Here is a 22,760-nt window from a genome sequence, read left to right as displayed (position 1 = left end):
CGGAATTCGTCTTCCTTGTGCTTGGCGTTAGAAAAATTTTCCACAAGTGGGGCATTGGGAGTTTGGCAGCGGATGCGGCTCCTGTGTTGGCAAATCCTTGTTTTTACCTTCTGTGAAGTTTGGCCAACATACATTTTGTTACAGGGACATTGAATCATGTATATGACATTACAGGTGTTACAATTAGACAAAGAAGAGCTAGTGAAAGTGATATTGTTAAATACTCTTGTCTTTCCTTCAATGGTTATGTCACACACACTGCAATTACCACATTTCACATGCCCAACAATGGGGGGCATGCCCCAAATAGCTTCAAGTGTAGATGATTGGGTGGGACTTGGCAGTGCTGCTCGCACTAAATGATCCTTCAAATTCCTACTTTTCTTAAAAGCGAACAAGGGACGCTCAAGTTCAAGTATGCCTGCATTCACCACTGGCCAATGTTGGAGTACCATTTTCCTCATTTTATTTGACACAGGGGAGAAAGTCGTCACACAGGCAAGTCTATCCTGGGGTGTCTTATGTGTCGGTGTAAGTAGTGTTTCTCTAGGTCTGTACCATGCTCTCTTTAGGGCATTTTTGACAATTCTCTTTGGGTAGCCCCTGTTTTTGAGTTTATCAGCTAGGATGGCACTTTCTTTGAAATAGTCCTGCCTACAGGAGCAGTTTCTCCTAATTCGCAGGAACTGGGAGAATGGGAGTGAGTCGCGCAGTGCTCTGGGATGATGACTAGAGTAGTCCAGTAGTGTATTGCGCTCTGTTGTTTTTCTGAATAGTCGAGTCAAAAGGACTCCTTCCTGGTGAAAAATAGTGAGATCCAGGAAATCAATAGACAATTTGTCAGATGTTAGGGTAAAATGGAGGCCGCAGCAATTATTGTCCATCCAGTGTAGGAAGTGGCGCAGATCACTAACTTCACATCTCCAATTCTGCTCGATTGTAGAGCAAGGCAGTATCGTCTGCATTAGAAAGGTAAGAGCGGACCCATGCTCCCCACGCCTCGCCTGCAGCATTTCTTTATATATTGTATTAAGTAACCCTCGGTTATACCTCGTTTTTCCACAGAGTGTACAAATTGAAACTCTGCCCCCACGAGACCCGAAATCATTTTAATATTGCGGCATGGATGGATACTAAAGACTGATGACACTATGTCTATCAAATAGAAACGGAGGTAATTTTAGGCACTTTATACCACTGCCCGGCACGCCGTAAACGGCCCACCACGGAACTGACCCGCTTTTTTAATCCCTAGGCATTGTACACTCAGGATATTTCAACTCGCTGCTACAATTGTATTTCATGCTCTGGAAGTCTGATGTCTATCAAATAGAAACGGAGGTAATTTTAGGCATTTTAAATCACTGCCCGGCACGACGCAAACGGCCCACCACGGTACTGACCCGCTTTTTTAATCCCTAGGCGTTGTACACTCCGGTTATTCCAACTCGCTGCAACAGAGTAATCCATGCTCTGCAAGGTTGGTCCGGCATTCGCCCAATATGCTTTCACAGTAATCACCTAGACACATGATGTGGCATATGCCAGCCCTAGTCAGAACTCGCCACGATTGCTTCACGGTCTGCATGCACAAGCGGTAGTATTCTCTAATCTATAAACTGACACCTTCACTTCAATCGCACTTACGCGAACCCTTTATGAGTGCGCCGTTATTGAAATCCCTTGACACACACTGTGTTTGCATGATGCCAATACTCACTCGCCACGGGGCGCCGCCGTGAATGGTCTGTCCAGTTGATTGTAGTCTATGGCATGAGCAGTAAGAAATATTATTGTCTGAATGTAAAAAGTCCTGACTTAAGTGCTTTATATGTAAAAAGAATTCTCTTTCTTTCCTCCCACTTTTTTTACTTTAAACAGGCTTATGACAAAAGTTCTTACAGGCAAAAAATTAGAAAGTCCTGATGATGATCCCAGTTCAATAGGAGCCAGGGGATCGAAACGCCGTCGACACTTTTTGACAATTCTGTAACCTGTCTATTATGTTATTTTTGTTACAGTTATTGTTTGTCCTAACTTGCTTTTGAATGGTATTAATGATGCAAGGGACAATTGGCTCCCACGTTCTTTTTGCCTGAATTTCTTTGCTTTTTCTTTGTCTATTTCTAATTTCCTTCCCCCGAACTTTGTTCGAGTGTGCTTTGGATAGGTGCAGGCTTGTACCCTATCAACTTCTGAATCAGACCCTGTGGTCATTGTAATTATTTTTTATACTTGAATTAAAATTCAGGCCCGGCTGGGCACTGAAAAACTCTCAGATATAGTACTGATTGGAGTCTATATGTTATTTGAACTGTTAAATTCCTTATTCTAAGGACCACTGTTTTCTTTAATAATCTATTGCCCAAGGTCCTTGGTACTTCTTTGGGTCCCCTTGTTCTTTGAAAAGACTAGAGCGCAAACGCCGGTTTGCAAGGGCTCTTCATTGTCCAAACCCCTCGTGGTTTTGGGTCCCCCTAGCACCTTCATCCCCTCCTCTATTCCTAAATTCCTTTCTCAAAAACTTCCTATCCCCTCCAAAATAGCGCACTATGTCAAGTCATGCTCCACTCTACACAGACGAATATTTAAAACAACTTTGCTCGGGCCCATCTCTATTGTCGGATAACTCAGAAGTCCCCAGTCAGGAGAATGCCGCACTACCCGAACAGTTAGAAAAACTCAGAAAGAAACAGGTCCGCCTACAACTGATGATACTGATGTTAACAGATTACTTAAAAGCCGACGTAATTCCCTTAGGGTTACAAGTCCGTAATATACCCGGGATTTTTACAGACAATCCTAAATACATAAGCAATTTCAGCTACATAGGAACAACCTGTTCGCGTCACTGGCTGGCACTAGGGATAGATATTGCTGTTGAGACCCTTAAATCCCTCGAAGTTGAAATCTCAGATATTCTAAAACAAATTCAGGACTCAGATATCACTGAAGACAGCAAGAAACTTCTTGAACAGGTGGATAAAACCATCGCTGAGTTTCATAGAATAGAACAAAATAAAAAATAAAATAAAATAAAAAAAGACATAAAACATACAATATTGAGGTGACATATCCGTACCTGCAGAAGGATTTTTATACAAATCGGGTATACACCAATTCTCAACAATATAGACCCTGGGGCAGATTCAATAGACGCAGGAACATAGTAGGCTTTCCGGACACCTCAGCTAAATCGTCTGATAATTCGGACGCAGGCGAAGGTAGCAGCACCTCCAGACGAGGTGGTGCGCATCAGAACACTGGTACTAGCGCTTTTTTACAGAGGGGCCAACAAGGCACACCTCAGAGAGGGAAGGTCAAGAAAACCCAGAGATGGGTCAACCCACCGGGAGAGCGGCGGACGAGGAACAATTATTATCAGTGGTGAACTCTCCACCCTCTCGCATAGAAACCATTCCAATTTTCAACATTTCCAATTATTCACTCAAGGAAGATGAATTTTCCCTCCTCAAAAAAGGTCTCACTTTTCTGCCCACAACCCCACCCAACTTTTTAGAGCTCCATACCGAACTGATGAGGTTCTTTAGACGAGTTCGGCTTAAGGCCTTTTTCCAACTTCATCCTGGCCAAGAGAGTAAAGCTCTGACTCCGTTCCGACCACCGTCCACTTTTTTGCCTTCATCATGCATGATCCCTGCGGAAATAATCACCTTTGAGAAGTTGGTATTAAAAGATCTCTCCACTTTGCAGGGCAAGCACAGGTTTACCCCTTATAATATCACATTGAAGGAGAAACAGGCTATTTCCACACTGAAAATGAACACTTCATTGATCATCAAAAGTGCCGATAAGGGTGGGGGAATTGTTCTCCAAAACCTTGACTCCTACACCAAAGAAATACAGAGACAGCTAGATAACAGGGAACATTACCAAAGGCTAGCTGCGAACCCTACAAAAGAGATACAGGAACTTATAAAGAAAATCACTACAGACGCAGTGGCAGAGGGCTTCTTATCCAAGAAAGAGTTTAATTATTTGAACATCAAAAGCCCTAGGACACCTGTGATATATACTCTACCAAAAATCCATAAGAGTGTAACGTCACCACCAGGCCGCCCCATTGTTTCAGCTTGCGGATCAATCCTTGAGCCTCTTGGTTCCTTTATTGATTATTTCATAAAAGGTTTTGTCCCTTCCACGCCTTGTTATGTGAGAGACTCTATGTCCATGATTTCACTGGTTGAAAATCTACCATTCGACCCAGTGACAGACACCCTTTGTACCATGGACGTAGAGTCCCTTTACACAAACATTCCCCAGGTTTTAGCCTTGAAGGTGATTCAAAAGACCTTGGACACACGACCACGCCCACACACAATACCAACGGAGTTTATTTTACAACTTCTCGAAATCTGTCTGACAAGGAACTTCTTTACATTTGATGGCGTGTTCTATCAGCAGATAAAGGGGACGAGCATGGGAGCAATTTTTGCTCCAAATCTGGCGGTATTGTTCATGAATGAGATAGAGAATGAGGTAATATTAGCATCCTCGAACCCATTCTATTCAGGGATAGGCTTGTGGCGCAGATACATTGACGATATCTTCATGATTTGGAGATGTGAAGTTAGTGATCTGCGCCACTTCCTACACTGGATGGACAATAATTGCTGCGGCCTCCATTTTACCCTAACATCTGACAAATTGTCTATTGATTTCCTGGATCTCACTATTTTTCACCAGGAAGGAGTCCTTTTGACTCGACTATTCAGAAAAACAACAGAGCGCAATACACTACTGGACTACTCTAGTCATCATCCCAGAGCACTGCGCGACTCACTCCCATTCTCCCAGTTCCTGCGAATTAGGAGAAACTGCTCCTGTAGGCAGGACTATTTCAAAGAAAGTGCCATCCTAGCTGATAAACTCAAAAACAGGGGCTACCCAAAGAGAATTGTCAAAAATGCCCTAAAGAGAGCATGGTACAGACCTAGAGAAACACTACTTACACCGACACATAAGACACCCCAGGATAGACTTGCCTGTGTGACGACTTTCTCCCCTGTGTCAAATAAAATGAGGAAAATGGTACTCCAACATTGGCCAGTGGTGAATGCAGGCATACTTGAACTTGAGCGTCCCTTGTTCGCTTTTAAGAAAAGTAGGAATTTGAAGGATCATTTAGTGCGAGCAGCACTGCCAAGTCCCACCCAATCATCTACACTTGAAGCTATTTGGGGCATGCCCCCCATTGTTGGGCATGTGAAATGTGGTAATTGCAGTGTGTGTGACATAACCATTGAAGGAAAGACAAGAGTATTTAACAATATCACTTTCACTAGCTCTTCTTTGTCTAATTGTAACACCTGTAATGTCATATACATGATTCAATGTCCCTGTAACAAAATGTATGTTGGCCAAACTTCACAGAAGGTAAAAACAAGGATTTGCCAACACAGGAGCCGCATCCGCTGCCAAACTCCCAATGCCCCACTTGTGGAAAATTTTTCTAACGCCAAGCACAAGGAAGACGAATTCCGCTGGACTATACTAAAGTCACTGAAGTTACCGGCTAGAGGGGGTAACATGAGCCAACTTCTCAATCATGAGGAACTTAAATGCATCATCCTCTTGGACACGAGCCAGAACGGACTCAATCGAACAGAGGATTGGGCTGGATTACTCTGAAAAATAGGCTTGGACCTTCTGAACTTTTTGCGAATACAGATTCATAATTTCCACGAATACTGAATTAGTGAATGATGAAAAATCACTATTAGGGCTGTAAATATCACTACCATGTTGTTTCTAATTTCTACTGTACACTGCTCACAATACTGAAGATCTCAGTTTGAAACCGCTCTGCAAATTAGTACCATCCAGAACGTTTTTTAATGTGCATATGAATGGTGAAATGATTTGACCCAATTGCAAATGTATATTCATTTGATACTGTACCTAAAAGTCACGTAAAATGCATGAAGGTGAGCACTTAGGCACTTCGATAGCGCACATGGGTATATATTGAATACCGTTCCAAGATGGCCGCCATAGATTTACGTGCCTTCACCGCTTTCATTTAAACACCTCACACCGGCTGGTACCTCACTTCCGGATTACTGAGAAGTCGGCTCGCTGCCATTGAGCACGCCGAGTGGATTCTGCTCGATTGTAGAGCAAGGCAGTATCGTCTGCATTAGAAAGGTAAGAGCGGACCCATGCTCCCCACGCCTCGCCTGCAGCATTTCTTTATATATTGTATTAAGTAACCCTCGGTTATACCTCGTTTTTCCACAGAGTGTACAAATTGAAACTCTGCCCCCACGAGACCCGAAATCATTTTAATATTGCGGCATGGATGGATACTAAAGACTGATGACACTATGTCTATCAAATAGAAACGGAGGTAATTTTAGGCACTTTATACCACTGCCCGGCACGCCGTAAACGGCCCACCACGGAACTGACCCGCTTTTTAATCCCTAGGCATTGTACACTCAGGATATTTCAACTCGCTGCTACAAGAGTATTTCATGCTCTGGAAGTCTGATGTCTATCAAATAGAAACTGAGGTAATTTTAGGCATTTTAAATCACTGCCCGGCACGACGCAAACGGCCCACCACGGTACTGACCCGCTTTTTTAATCCCTAGGCATTGTACACTCCGGTTATTCCAACTCGCTGCAACAGAGTAATCCATGCTCTGCAAGGTTGGTCCGGCATTCGCCCAATATGCTTTCACAGTAATCACCTAGACACATGATGTGGCATATGCCAGCCCTAGTCAGAACTCGCCACGATTGCTTCACGGTCTGCATGCACAAGCGGTAGTATTCTCTAATCTATAAACTGACACCTTCACTTCAATCGCACTTACGCGAACCCTTTATGAGTGCGCCGTTATTGAAATCCCTTGACACACACTGTGTTTGCATGATGCCAATACTCACTCGCCACGGGGCGCCGCCGTGAATGGTCTGTCCAGTTGATTGTAGTCTATGGCATGAGCAGTAAGAAATATTATTGTCTGAATGTAAAAAGTCCTGACTTAAGTGCTTTATATGTAAAAAGAATTGTCTTTCTTTCCTCCCACTTTTTTTTACTTTAAACAGGCTTATGACAAAAGTTCTTACAGGCAAAAAATTAGAAAGTCCTGATGATGATCCCAGTTCAATAGGAGCCAGGGGATCGAAACGCCGTCGACACTTTTTGACAATTCTGTAACCTGTCTATTATGTTATTTTTGTTACAGTTATTGTTTGTCCTAACTTGCTTTTGAATGGTATTAATGATGCAAGGGACAATTGGCTCCCACGTTCTTTTTGCCTGAATTTCTTTGCTTTTTCTTTGTCTATTTCTAATTTCCCTCCCCCGAACTTTGTTCGAGTGTGCTTTGGATAGGTGCAGGCTTGTACCCTATCAACTTCTGAATCAGACCCTGTGGTCATTGTAATTATTTTTTATACTTGAATTAAAATTCAGGCCCGGCTGGGCACTGAAAAACTCTCAGATATAGTACTGATTGGAGTCTATATGTTATTTGAACTGTTAAATTCCTTATTCTAAGGACCACTGTTTTCTTTAATAATCTATTGCCCAAGGTCCTTGGTACTTCTTTGGGTCCCCTTGTTCTTTGAAAAGACCAATTAGGGCTTCAGCACAGAAACTTTTACAGGTGGCCGACGATGCTCTTTGAATTCTAGGCATAGACAAGCCTTGCCTACTGCTTTTTCTCGACCTTTCATCAGCCTTTAACACATTCAAGCACAACATGCTCGTAGATACACTCAAACATCAAATGGGCATTGATGGCATGGTCCTGAAATGATTTGCTTCATACCTCATGGGCAGGTCACAGAGAGTAACACGCATTGGCATAGCCAATAGGTCTCGCCTTTGGGACCTTATAGTGTTTAGCCATGCAACAGTTAATGTTGTTGCAGTAAGGATATTGTGCTGCATAACTAAATACTTATACGGTCCCAAAGGCGAGACCTATTGGCTATGCCAATGCTTGCTTTTGTAGTTCTAAATATGTTTATTAGCATTTTTAAGTGCATGAAAGTAACACAAAACGTGGATACATGCAGGCTTTGAGAGAACATGGGAGCACAGTAATCACAAAATCACATCAATGGGAATATCGGGAATGTCAAGGGTTAGGATATGAGTCATATTTTAACACGACACAAGGTAGGCAGGCCCGAAAAACACATAATCGCTATAATTGAGGTAACTGTGGCGTTTTAAATGTGCGACATTCAAAGAAAGATTGACACATAGAACTGCTTGATTCGCTTAACGCTTCCTTTCCATGGAAACGTGAGGACACTTTGTGTTGACAATATTGCGTTGCTGAATGAGATCAATCCGGAGATATGCCCTTTCCCTCGCCTTTCAGTATCCCAAGTCACTTCTGGTTTGTTTAAAATCCCCGGATGTGACTTCAGCTGCCAGAAATGTTCAAAGATACCATTCTAATCACAACTTGCAGTTCGGGAAGTGTGTGTTTTAATAAGGGGACAGGGCATGTGTAACAACATATAGTATACAAAATTAATTTGATATATTTAACTAGTTTTTTTCAGGATGTTGACGCTGAAGGAATATCAGATGAGAGACCTTGTAACTAAAGTAAGCAAAATAGGGGGGTGGAGTGAAGGGGAGAGTTATAAAAATGTAACTACACGCACAAAGAAAAGCCGATTCCCAAACGTGGGCAGTCTAAAGTGAATGTAGAAACATTGGCAAGGCAGTGGGGAAAATTTTAAAATCTACTGTTCCGGGTAAAAAGTGTGGTTTGTTGAATGTTGATACGTAGTTGTGGATAAGCTACAAATAAATCAACAGGAACTGTTTGCAACTTTGCCATTGGTGCAGAGAGCAGTAAAGTGATCTGTACACATAAAAATGACAAAGCTGCTGTCTTGTATGATGGTCAACGAGGTGCGTGCGCTTGGGAGAGCAGTCTGCTCTTTTTTGAAGCACACACTTGTGCTTGTGGCGCGCCCTTGCGTGCTCCCGCAAGGTGTATGCCGCCACAAGCACGAGTATGTGGTTCGAAAAAGAGCTGAACGACGGCTAAAGGTCTCCTAGGCAGCGCATGCGCGCTGCACAGGCGAGAACTAAAAATGTATCACCATCTCTCCTCAACGACTGCGGTGGGCTAAGGAGACCCCCAGGGGCCATCCTGGCCCCAACCCTATCCAACCTATACATCGAGGCACTCAGGGTCCTTCTTAAGAAGTTAGGGACCTTCTATAACCACTATGCAAAAGACACAGAGCTGTATCTAAAGGTCTCCTCACACAACAATATCTCGCTACTCGTCACCACCTTAAACTCTGTACATGACTGGATGACCTCTCATACTATAAATCTAAACCCTTCTGAAACTGAATTTCTCCTTATCGCCCCTTCAAAATCAACGTCTCCACTGCAATCCTCGATGGACACACACAACATCCTCAATAGCAAAACCACAATTGCTGACAGTGCCAGGTCTCTGGGAGCCAACTTAGACAAAAGATTCAACCTACATTCTCAAAATAGCTCCAGGGCAAAAAATGCTCGCTATCACCTACGCCTTCAGTGGGGAATCTGCTGTTACATTCCAGAACAAGATCTTAAAACTCTTGCTCATACACTGGTGTTCTCCAGAATAGACCATTGTAACTTTATCCTGACTGGTCTCCCCAAAACCCATCTCACCGCCCTGAAAACGATTTTACGCTAGGAAGCACGGTTCATCTATGGGTGCCAAAAGAAATGGCCACATTACCTCCATGCTGATCACTCTCCGATTGATGCCAATTGAAGCATGGGCTATGTACAAGACTGCCTGCATCACCCATAAAGCCCTGCACACATCCACTCCCCGTTACCTGATGGACCAACTCAAGCTATCAGGAGGCTCCAGGCGATCGCTGAATGCCAAAGCAGAGCTTATGAACCCCTGTTCTTTAAAAGCTTTAACGACTGATGGCACAATCCTTCTTGGAATTGCAACCAGAATCTGGAATTCACAACCTCCAAATCTGCGCACATCTACTTCGCTGACGACTTTCAAATGGGACCTGAAAGCCCTTGTCTTCCAATTGTATTTTAGCGATAACACTGCAATCCACGTTTGGCACAGACCTCTATCCTACCTCATCCTTTTGACAGCTGTACACTATATCAACCTTTTTGCAGCTATATATGCCTCTTGTACACTCTGTCTACTACCTCAACCTTTCTATGGCCATTTTATATTTTGTTTTGTGTTATGATTTACCTTGTTGCACGTTCAACCACTGTAATTACTTACAGCTGTGTGGTCTATTTTAAACCATGTGTAACTTCCATATAACACAATATTTTTCCTGTTCAGAGCGCTAGCGTCTTTGGGTAAGGTCCGTGCTACATAAATAAATAAATAAGATACCCCCACGTGGCACATAATCCCCCATAGCAGCATATACACCCTCACACCGCGGATACCACCCCAGAGTGTATTGGTGCTACGAGAGATCCCCTCGCCGTCGCGCCGTCGCACCGTCGCACGGCTGCTGGTGCCTCAGACACCGCCGGTCCCACTCAGAGTTGGAAGCACAGACCCCGGGCAGGGAGCTGCGACCGCCCCAGTGCCCCGCACCGGCACCCCGGTGATGCCAGCGGCGCGCGCTGCTCTGGCCCTGGCAGCATCCCCTGGGATTCCCTGCCTGCGCCGGGATGCAGCTCTGGCAGTGATTGGGAGGCGCGAGGGGAGGAGGCGGAAACGCGAGTAGCCATTCCAGTTCATTTCAGTGTTTTTTTCTTCAAACATTATTAGCAGCTAAGTGTCTTCGGGGCTCGGTTCCAAGGATTATCTCTACAGAGAGTCAGAAGGCAGCAGCCTGTGCTTGTTGTCGGTGCTCTAGGCTGGTGGGAGGGGCAGTCCTGCCCTGGCAGTGATGGAGGCGCACGCTGCAGCCAGTGGGAGGAGAACGGGCCGGGCTTTAATAGCAGGGGGCCGAGCCTAAGCACTGGAGGCAGGTGCTGTGATCCCCGCTGCAGCAGTGCCCTGAGCCCTTCTCTCGGGAGCGGAGGGGATGCGACTGAGCCCGGACGGCCCCATCTCTCCACCGGCACCCCAGCACGCAGCCACGCTCGGGACCTCTGGAGCACCCCTGCAGGAGCCGGGAGCACAGCCCGCAGGGTTCTAGCTCAGCAGCTGCTTGTCCTACCTGGACATGGAGAGGAACCTGTTTCTCCTGCTGCTGCTCTGGGGGGTGAGTAACAGCAGGAGCTGCGCAGCCTCGCCGTCTACCCTGTCTATCTGGAACTCTCCGGTCTCCTCCCTTGGTCGAGTGCACCCGTCCCTTCTGTTTGTGTGGCCGTCTCTTTCTGTGTGTCACACCCTGGACTCCGTCCTCAGCCCCAATTGTCTCTCTGCCACTTTACCTGCCGCTGTGCCTTCTCTTTTTAATCTCGTAACTTCTTCCCTTCTCTTGTTCTCCTCCTTCTGACTCATCCTGTGCCCCTTCTCTCTCTATTTCCCTTCTCAATTTCACTTTGTATCTGTCACTTTTGATTCTCCGTCTTATCTAGCCTTCCAGTGCTGCTTTCTCCTTCTCATCTCCTTTTGTCCCCCCTCTTACCTCCCTATCCGCTGGGCTCCCTGTCTCTTCTCTTCAACTTTAGAGTGCTATTCTATAATTCCTCTTCCTTCTTGTACTTTACCGCCCTCTTTCTCCTTTTTCTCTTTTCAATTTCTTTCTTCCCCTCTTCACCACCCTTCCTCCGTTTTGTCTCTCTTTTATGTTTTCCCATCTTTCTTTTCTTCTGCTAAACGTGTCCCGCCTTCTTGATTTACCCACTTCTACTCCGTATCTCTCGAGCCCCTCTAGCCCCTGGTCTTTCTATCTTCCCTTCTTTAATCTTACCCTCTCTTCTCATCTGCCACCTCCCTTCTCCTTTCCTTCTCCCCTCTTTATCTGCGCTGACATGTTATCTGGGCGATGGATTGACCAGTTCCATCTCTACCCACCATCTCCTCTTTGGATGAATGAATGAATGGATGCAGATTGCTTAAATGTTCCCTGAAGACCATGTGCACGAAGGAGGTTTGTGGGGTCAGGGGAAGTCCTAGGACTGGACTCGGCTCCCTGTCTGGCTAACGAGCCACCAGGAACCCTTCTAGACTACAAGCGGCAAATGCTAGTGCCATGTCAGCTAGCATGAAAGGCGGAAACTTCACTTCGCCTAGTGCAGCAAAGACCTTTCCCCGGTGTGTGGTGGGCAGTTTTGAAGGGCTAATATCTGATGGGAGGGATCTTCTACTCAGGAGGCTTGACTTTGTGGAGCTGGAGTTCAGGTTATCATGCCTAGGTGGTTGCAGATGGGATCAGAGCAATCTGAAGGCAAGGAATCATTGAAGATACTGATGGAAGGTGCATGTTTGAGACTTCCCATGGAATTCAGTCTAATGACTGCTCGGAGATTTTGGGTTATCGCATTTGAGGGTTGGTTAACGTGTGTTTTTTAGTTTCCTTTGATTAGTACCGTGATGTGGGTATTTGGAGAATCATAGTGCTTTTGGGAGTGGTGACTGGGCAACCAGCGTCCAATATGCAAGTTTATCTTGCCCCTTTTAAACCAATGAACCCCCTATTTATTAGAGTTTGGAAGGTGATGCGGAAGGAGGTTTTGTATATTTCCTTTGAATATTGAATGCTTGGGTCTCGAGAACAGGGCTGAAAGGACCATATGGGATACAGAGACCCACCCTCCCCCCTGCCCGGGTGCGCTAGAGTACAGGGATCTGCTTTCATCACAGGATGGGATGGGCTCCGAGATGCTCAGCCCATTCAGCCCCAGAAGCAACTCCTGAAGCAGCAGAATATAAAACGCTTTTACAAGCCTAAGCAATTTTTGCTGCTGCCAGACACCGTGCACTGCAATATTCAAAAGTGTTTCTCCTGTACTGTTTGTAAATTGACCTTTTAACCAATATATTTGCAAATATGTGCTTTAAAAAAATGTTTGACTTCAATTTACAAAAAAAAAATTATTTGGCTCACTTGCATGTGACGGGAGTGATCTTAAAACATTTTTGGGCCATATTACATTTTTAGGCCATATTAGCTCCAGGCCTCTTTGAGGGTTTTTAGAAATGGTCAGCGGTTTCAAGTTAGTAGTGGATAGAACTGAGCAATTAGGCATAGCAGTAAGGCACTCCCTTCATGTTTTGGGGTTGAATGTGGATTTGTGGTTTTGCAAATTCAATATGGTCTGTGGGTGTGTACGCTTATACATAGCCATTTGAACGCCTTTAGTTAGGGATTGTAAAAGATTAGAATTAAGTAGAACAGTGTGACACATTGAAAGGAGTTTTGTGATTGTGATTTTAGCACTAGCAATAGCAATTGGCTAGTAGCTTTGTGGTGGGTATTAAAGAAGAACTTGAGCGTTGGTATACGTTTGTATGCTTGCTGAGAGGCGGGATGGATGTCAAGTTAGAGGATTTGTTTGACTAGGTCAGAGTCCAGGATAGAGTTTTCAACATTATTTATCTTTGACTGTAGAAAGAGGGATTTTGGCTGTTTGGACAGTAGGTTATATGTCAGGTTAGAGATTCTGTTGATGTGTAGGGGAGATATATTTGTATAAAGCTTTAACACAAGTCAAACAAGTGGCCAAAGGATTTGTTTTTGTCTTTTTGTAGGATTTTCAAATTTAGTTGCATATTTTATTATTGGGTTTCAGTGTTTCTTTTTAGAGGAGTTTAGTGTATTGATCAGGGGTTTTGATGGGATAAAGGTTTTAATAGAGGTTATAATTTTGAGTATTCAGATACATTTAAGAGGAGTGGTAAGACATGTTGGCATTTGTTCTTTGCAGGAAATACATACAGAGTAAGAAGTTTTAAAGTTGGGTTTACACAAATATTTATTTTTATTATATATTTTAGAGGTATGTTTATGGAAGCCTCAATATTTGGTTTGAGGTTTTGGTGTTGGTAGTTTGGAGGTGTTTAATGTTAGACTAGTGATTTTGGTGTTGGGTTTGTACACAGAAATGCCTCTTAAGTGGAAGCTTTGCGTTGAATTTTTCGACATCAATTCAGGGTGGTTGTCCTTCATTCTTGCAGTGGTAATTGCTATTGGCTGGACAATTTGTAACCGAGTTCGAGGTTGTTATTGTGGGTTAGATGTTGTTAGTGATTTATGGTTTATTAAATATTCTTGTGGGTATTAGGAGATTTTTCTGGTAGCACTCAAAGGTTGGATTTTAATGTCTGGTAGCCATTGTCTTTGGTAGCTTTGCAGGTCATGCATACTTGGTGTGGATTGAGTAATAATGGGTTAATATGGGAAGCTGTTTTGTTTAATGATTCTGAGATTAATATTGAGTTTGGGAACATTTGGAGATTTATGCAACATTATACTAAATAATTTTTCTTACGACCACTGGGATAGTGTGGCAGTTGAAGATCAAACAATGCAACAGGATAAACTAAATTATGAGGCATGAACATGCATGACATTATTAATTTGCTATTTTGACATTTGAACACACATTATTGCAGTACTGGTAAAAGAATCACCTTGTTAGTGGCAGTTTAACACATGATCGCAGAAATTAGTAACTAAAGATGACCAGTTAATCTTTTCAAAGGGTCTGCCACTGTGCGGCATCACGTTTCACTTTTTTTTTGTAACTTTGGACCCGACCGAGCTCCAATTATTTTTTGCAAAGGATGCAGCAGATGGATTATGTGGCAGGTTCTACATATCAAGAAATAAGCAAGGAAACGCCATGGCTTCAGAATTGCGTAATTCTAGTGGCCCCTTTTTCTATAGCAAATTTTCACTGTTTAAAACTTCACTTGGTACGGTTAGCTGGTTATTGACTTATGTGATGTGGATATTTATGTACAATATATTTTAAACCCAGTTTGAGTGTTGCTTGCTTAGTTTGACCTTTGGGGTGATAGTCTGCTTAGCCTTCCAACACCGGATCATGCTTACGGATATATCGGGTTTATCTGATCTTATAATGGGACATGAAAGGAGACAGGGCGGCATCCAGCATTCAATCTGACCATTGGGGTGGGCTTAATTAATACATCAAGTAAGCATCCTTGCTCCTGCTGAAGTCGTTGGATATTATTGTCAAAAGTCCACCCCAGATACATAGGAGACTGACCAGAAATACAACCGAGGGACTCAATCCTACTTATTCAGACACTACATCATGGTAAGTGGAGGCAAGTCAATTCCGCATACCATGATGTAGTTAGTGCCTCAACTTTCTACAGTGGTTGAGTAGGAGGGGACACAGCACAGGGAAACAATATCATGTACCAATGTGATTTAAGCTGTTTGATACATTGAACTATATATATCAGGAGAATCCTCCTGGAGAGCTTTGCATTTTGGCTGCTCTGTGGCTGATGTAGGAAAGTGGACGTAGAGGTGGAAAGGGGGTTGGTAAAAAGTATCTGCACCGTGCCCCTGCCAGAACACAGGAAGTTACTCAAATCCAGGAAGGGTGTGTAGCAGGTTTCACTGACGGGCAGATATTAAGAGGGGCGGGAGCATCTTTTGTAGGTGTCTGGGCAATGCAATGCTCTCTGTCAGTCAACTGGAACAAGGCCATACATCCAAGCATCCCTTTGTTTAAATACAACCAAGGCAGTGGAATTGCACAAGGTCCCATACAAATTGTCCCCCCACCCACCCCCGGGAGTATGGTGAAATGGTGGTCTCCAGTTAAGCAATGCTGGGCCGTTCTCTTATAATCCCGGGATTCAGTGCTCTGAACAGCTGCACGACCATCCAGCGCTGAAGCTAATAATCCCATCCAGGGCCTGCCTCTTCTTGTCTTTCGCGCCGCTATTCCTCCAGCGTGAGGCATGATTCCCATAGGATGCGCCTCTTGGGACAGATCTGTAGGCTCCTAATCTGCCTCGCATCCCCGGGACATGTTCGGATCCGGCTGTCATTACTCTTCCGCAGCAAACCTCAAAGCCTGGAGACACAGATGCCCTGTAGCAGCAGCAAGCACGCCGAGCTCTGATTCGAATTGCTTCCCTTGAAACGCCAATGGGGAGGGGTCATTGCCACGCGGCGCTCTGTTCATTAACTCGAGAGAGGTCAAGGCTGGGATGCGCAGACATCGCTGGACATGTGCATACCTGCTTCCCATCGGCAGCCCGTGTGTGTCCCCCAGGGCTGCTCTCGCTCCCACCCTCCTCTCCCAAACAATCTCCTCCCTGCATCCCTCTGAGGATGCGCCGGGTTGACGTTTCTGTCCCTGCCGGGTGCCTGCCACTGTACCCCGTCTCCGAGGTGCGGCACAGATAGTGCCTGTGGCGGGGCCGCTCAGCAGCAGGGGCAGTCACTGGTGGAAGGAGGCCTGGCCCAGCTGCAGCCACGAAGAGCACAGAACCCAGGGGTAACACCTGACTGCAACCGAAGTCAGCGGGCAAAAGTAGTGAGGGGGGGGGGGGGCTGCGGCTGTCAGAGTTCACAAGCGCGGAAGGGCACATGAGAGACACTACCAGTGACAGCCCGAAATGCAAGCACCAACCCTATACTCATAGGTGCACACACTGTGATACTCAGAGCCGTACTCACATACAAGATGAAGGTTGGCAGCATCGTGAGTGCGTGCACACAATCCTGTACCAGGCCGCGGCACGTGTACAAACCTACATACAGAAGGACAAGCATCCAGGTGAACAGGGCCATCGAAAGGAGCAGGCAGGCAGCAAACAGTAGTACGACAACCAAACACACAGGGATCTGAACACAGACAGACAACCAATTACAGGAGCGAATATTTACAGACAAAGTCAGGTAAACTGTACCTTACATAAACACAAACAAGCAGGTATTCAGTCTCATGAATGAATGACAACATCTGGGTCTCAACCACAAACATGCCATTATAATGTCCGGTTCACAGCACCCCCAAGGATACAAACAAAAAAGTAGGCGTGTAGCCTCATACATTTATACAAACAACCAGGAACACAGTTCCGCATATTTCGTTAGGCAGACTAAGTACGCACCCCATACAAACATACACGCAATCACATGTATAATATTCACACACACACCTGTGCAGAACCAACACTATGCAACACACACAAACACCGGTGCAGAACCAACACTATGCAAAAACACACACCTGTGCAGTACCAACACTATGCAAACACACACACAAACACCTGTGCAGAACCAACACTATGCAAACACACACACACACCTGTGCAGAACCAACACTATGCAACACACATTCCTGTGCAGAGCCAATATTGTGCAACGAGCGCGGGGAGGACTTGCCTTACGTCACCGCACTCAGTTCTGAAAAAAAACGTATTCAGGGAGGGGGACGGGCGAAGGGACGTCTTTTTCTGTCAGCTGTTATAGCGCCTAGGGGCAATTCATTTTGTTGCGTGCGTCGTAGAGAGGAAAGACAGGAAGCAGGCATTGCTACGGAGAGGTTAAGTCTCTAGTTCACTAGACCGGGGACCTTTCAGGAGCACGACATTCACAGAAGCGTTTCAAATTGTTTAATTCGCTCGCTTTCCATCGCTTCTATTTTATCCCTCTATAGCTTCTCTCCCCGTCCAGTCTCTTCTCTCTCTCTTCTCGTTCTCCTCTCCATCCACATCGTCTTCGTTTTCTCTCTCACTTTAAATTTACACAAGCATATCAAAAGATGGTCAAACTTGCACAGGTGCGTTATACACAGCATCATCTTCTATTCAATGGCTTTCTTTTTCTTTCTTCCATACACGCGTCGCCCCCACCTCGTCTCTTTCGCGTGCGCTCTCTTTTTCTAGTTCATTCTCTCTCCCCTGCTACTTTCAGTCTCACGTTGTCCCTTTATCTCGGGTTCTCTCCCGTTCTCGCTCTCTTCCACCCCCAATGCTCCACTTTCTTTTTCTATTGTTCTTTTATTGTTCTCGTTCTCGCTCTCTCCAGGTCTGTCTCTCATTGTCACTCCCTCGTCCCCTCTATCTGTCTCTCTCCAGTGGCGAGGCAAGGGTGCCACGGGTCATGAAATAGGGAAAATGGTTCACCCTAGAACCGTGATTCAGCAGCAAAAAAGCTGCCATGATGGAGCAGTGGAGAGCCCCTCATGCCCCTGAGGCCACGTGCCACTGCACCTGCTGCGTTATTGACAGACGCCCCGCGGTCTGCCCCCTCCTCTGCGCCCCCTCTCCTTCCTTTCACTTCCAGAGACACAAACGCGCTGCACTGAGAGATATGCAAGCACGCAGCTCAACACATGGGGGAGCGTGCAGACCTGTCCTTGCAGGTGACATTCTGGCACACGAGAGATGCAAAAGCGCCCGAGGTACGTACGCGCTATATCAGCGCATAAGTTATTCCTGTGCACAGAAGTGATATACGGACGGCATACAGGACACACGTGAGAGAGCGCAAACTGATATAAAAATATGAGTACATCACACTTACCTATAGAGAGCATAATTCATGAAGAGAAATGCCATGAGTGCTAATAGTATTTGAAATTATATTCTAAATGTATAGCTAATATAGAGATTTAAGTAGAAGTGGAATTAATACAGAAATGTGTGACATTATATGATTTTATTAGACGTGATTATTTTGAATCTATGTCGTGTAGCTGTTAACATATAAGATGGTCTGTGGTAAAACGCAGAACGTGGTAGGCCTCAGGGCCAGAGCTGGAGCTAAAAGGGAAGGTGTTTCTTTTCACGACACAGATTGTTTTAACGTTTTTGGTCATTGCATTAATGGGCCATGATTTAGAGTAATGTTTTCTAAATAATAGAATAAGAGTTTTAACACGCTTTAATTAAATGAAGAAATAGAATGCTATAATCATAATGTGAAATATTGTAGGCCTGAAATGTTTTAGCATTGATTTACACGTACATGTCTGGGCTGAGAAATGTTGCAAGCCTTTTTAGAAGTCTATGAGAGTTGGGTTCTTGGCGGCAGATATCTGTCTGCAACAGGAAAGGGGGGATCCAATTATAAGTGAATGAATAGAGGTCTGTTCAGTAGACGGCCCAGACATGGAGGAGGGTTCTGGAATGTTTAAGGGGTATCAGCGGGCCGGAGAAGAGACTGAGAAGCAAGGTCAACTCTAACGTCTGAGGCCCAATACAAAGCATCATGGAAAAAGCCTGAAGTTGCACCACGTGAGAGGCGTTTCGCAAGGGGCGTCTCAAATGTTGTTGACTATTTTGTATTAGGGACAGCACCCCTGGGTGGAGTTAGAGCAGAGACCTGAGGACCCTTTAGAGAGCGGATGGGTAGGCAGTGAGGGGTCATGACTGGAGAACTTTAGGTTTTCACCAAGAGACTTAGAGTGGGTGACTTCCCTTGGGGGTCATTCATTGCTGACACCTTTGTTAGGTTGGGATTTGGTTAAGTAGGGATACCATCTAGAACAGGGTAGGGACGCCTAACCTGTGTTTGTTTTCCTCCAACCTAAATGAAGGAGAGATATGCGTCTATGCTGATAGCTTTGCTATTTTTAGAACTTGTGTTAGTGATTTCTGTTGCTCGTCTGAGGGCTTTCCGAGAGCACATGTATGTAATTGGACCTGTGTACCTCGTGAATCTCATTCTGAGATGCTTGTATTTGCAGCTCATTATATCTTTACAATAAACTTTTGAAACCTAGAAGTTGTCCGTGATCTTTGAGAGTAGAGTCCTTTCTTGGGTGAACTAATTTGCAGATAGGTACTGTTTCCTTCCAAGACAGGCAATAAAGGTTCAGTCGACCAGATCGAGGTTTGGATCAATAGATATAAGGTATCGATCAAAATCTCGCCCTTTCAGTTGGTAGCTATAGAGGATGGTTGCCTTCTTGAGGACGGTGACCTAGGCCAGGTTAGCTTACCCCAAGGCCCCTAGAAATCGATGATCGGAAGAACAGCCCGCAGATGAAGATCCGGATGACGTGAGACAGAAAAAGCAGCAGTATCGGTCGAGAGTGAGTATAAAGGGTTATGCGTGTTAGATTGCGGTGTTTTTGTATTGTATCTATGTTGTAATGTCTGGCGGAGTTGAATGTCTGTAGAGTGACTGTGGAACAGGTTGTGAGCGCGCGCAACCGGTGGAAATCTTAAGTTCAAGGAGAGCTTAAGTGGTTCGGGTGTATCGGACACCCAGAGTAATTGTCAACTAGTGTGAAGGGGGTCATGAGGTACCATTGATCACCCGAGAGACCGAGATAGGGGGAACGTAAGAGTGAGTGCGTGAGTAACGGACGCTGGTCGGAAGTTACTGTGTGTGTAAGTAACCTATCAGAGAGACGATAGACATCTCGTCAGTTGTGTTGACAATTACAGATAGACTGTGGACGTACAGTCGAGAGAAGTGACCGCTTGGTCGGAAGTAGTCATTTTTCAGTGTATGAATGGGACGCATGCATAACCGGGAGACGAGTTGAGAAAGGAGGGGTGCTGCTGCGAAGCGGAGAAAAGAGACGCCAGGTGGTGTCGCGCAGTGATTGGCTGACCGGAGAAAGACCGCGCTGTGATAGGCCAGCTAGCGAACACGTCATACAGGGTCGCGACGTGATTGGCCAACAGGAGAAAGACCGCGCTGTGATAGGCCAAGCTAGCAAAGCCGCGACAGGATTGGTGGATTGTCATCAGGAAGTAAACAGAGTAGCAAGGCTGGATTTTGTGCGCATAATTATGAAGTGTTTTAAATGGTTGAAAGCGCTGTTTAAGAAAGAGAGGAGAGGATCGTATGAAGGGGAAGAAGCCCCGCCGGAGGGTACGCCAGCTCGTTATATGGCAGTAAATGTTGGGTTGCATACGATCCTTTGGATATCAGAGTGGAGTAAGATTACTGAAGGAAACGAGGAACTGACGTTCCCGAAGTACGGGACGTTCAGATTAGAGGTGTTACATCGATTGAAATCAATCATGACCTCAAAGAGACCCTTGCCTAGACCAACCCAGTTTGAAGCCCTTGAAGCATGGCTTAGGGCAGCGCATGAAAGGAATATGAACAGACGACAAGAAAGGGTGAAACGCTCGGTAAGGGCAGTACAGGATGCCAGGTGGGATGCGGATGCTAAAAGATGGAGAGTGCATAATTTGGAAATAAATAAACTGTACCCAGTGTTAGAGGCGCCAGTAAATAAAAGCCCCCTAGAAGAAGATGATGAGAGCGAAACAGAGGACAGCCTGATAAACAGATTACTGACAGACAGGCCACCCCCGTATAATAGAGCAGGGGGAGAGGTCGAGAATACTGAAAGAGAAAAGGGGGGCAATGCAGGAGAGCATAGACCGCTTCCCAGTTCAGAGTGGGATCCTGAGCCAAAGAAAGAGTTGCTCCAGCCTAGTCAGGTGCAACAGGTAGTCGGTAGGTTTGTGGTACAAAGAGCACCGGAAACGGAAAGCGCCACATCCTACCCATTACCAGATGCACTACAGGTACCTGTTACCATAGGTCCTATAATATCGATATATGACCAAGAGAGAGCAAAAGGGGAAGAACGGAAGCGGAAAGACAGAGAAAGAGCAGAGCAGGCAAGGAGGAACGATACCACTAATTCCCCAAGTCAGATGCCGATACCCAGAGAGTGGAGTACCCCGATGCACACAGCAGGGGACCCAGGGGGAGATCCTGGGGGCCCCAGATGGCCAATGGATCTGAGGGGATCTGGACGAAAGTCCTTTCAAGAACTAAATGAGTACATGAAGCAGTGGGATGAGGCAGTGAAGGCTCAAAAGTGCATCAATGCTGCAGAAGCAGAAAGGGAAAGTCAGGACAGCAGAGCACGAACTCACTGCGGGGCTGGGGAGAGTAGCCCGGAGTGGGACTGTAGAGGGAGTAGGGGAGTCACCCATTGGGCCCGGAATGGAGGTAGAACAGACCTGGAAAACGGGGGCCCCGGGAGTGGAGGGGTGGCGTGCCCGATACTCAGTGAAGGGGAGAGGAGAGCGCAAGAGTACAGGAACAGCTTTAAGTGTCCACACTGTGTGCCTGGCACCAGAGAACAGAATGGGAGTTGTGAGAGGTCGCACCATAGTCCCTGTGATGACAGAAATGAGCGCACCCCAGGGAATATGGGGAACCAGGAAGGATCGTATCGGATATTGAGCGATACGAGGCAAAGGGAGTGTAGCGACCAGAGGGAAAATAACAGAGAGATGTGCGGTGAGAGGAGAGAAGAAGAAGAGAGTGGGCAGAGAGAGAGTAGGGATAAAAGGCCCGTGTTCCATCACCTTCCAAGATCGGATGGCCGAGCATGGGACCTGGAGAGATGGGAGCAAGGGAGGCCACCCATTAATTCTCCTGAGCCCAAACGCAGAGCTCGAAGTTGGGATGGTAGGGAGACCAGTGAGCCCCCTTCGAAAGACATATTGCGAGCTGAGATAAAAGCCAAGAGACTTGATGTCTCCAGCTTAAGGTCAGATCTGGATGACATGGTAGATGGTACCCTGCCTTTAGAAAGAATGGAAATGTATGAACAGGATGAAATACTGTATATGGCAAAGGACATCACACGAAAGGCGAGAGCAGTCCATGAGAAGTTAGTCGAACTAGCAGGCAAATATATGGTGGACTTGTCAAGAACCAAAGCATTACAGGGTAACCACAGGCTACATTACTCAGATCGAGATCTAGATGAGAGGAGAACGATTGGGCTGAAAACACACATAAGGGAACTGATTACTGGAATAAGGACATGGAGGGCACTAGATAAATGGGAAGAGAGGTGGTCCAAGAAAGGGACCGGCAGAAGAAGCATGATTGGTATAACACCAGGACAGCAGGGAATAGAAGCTTACCCT

General features: G+C 45.6%; 1 protein-coding gene across 1 annotated transcript in view; it reads left to right on the top strand.

Moving 5' to 3' along the window:
- The first annotated feature begins 10,990 nt into the window (after positions 1-10,990).
- The window catches only part of NGFR (nerve growth factor receptor), a 141,628-nt gene continuing 129,858 nt past the window's right edge, over positions 10,991-22,760 (top strand). The window contains exon 1 of the mRNA XM_078645271.1: positions 10,991-11,217. Within this exon, the coding sequence (XP_078501397.1) occupies positions 11,179-11,217 (39 nt within the window). The 5' untranslated portion in view covers positions 10,991-11,178. The remainder of the gene's footprint in view (positions 11,218-22,760) is intronic.

The sequence above is a fragment of the Lissotriton helveticus genome, chromosome 5_1 (assembly GCF_964261635.1).
Source record: "Lissotriton helveticus chromosome 5_1, aLisHel1.1, whole genome shotgun sequence".
In the NCBI taxonomy this organism is placed as follows: Eukaryota; Metazoa; Chordata; class Amphibia; order Caudata; family Salamandridae; genus Lissotriton; species Lissotriton helveticus.
The sequence above is the reverse complement of the archived record's forward strand: the minus strand, read 5'-3'. Positions and strand labels throughout refer to the sequence as shown.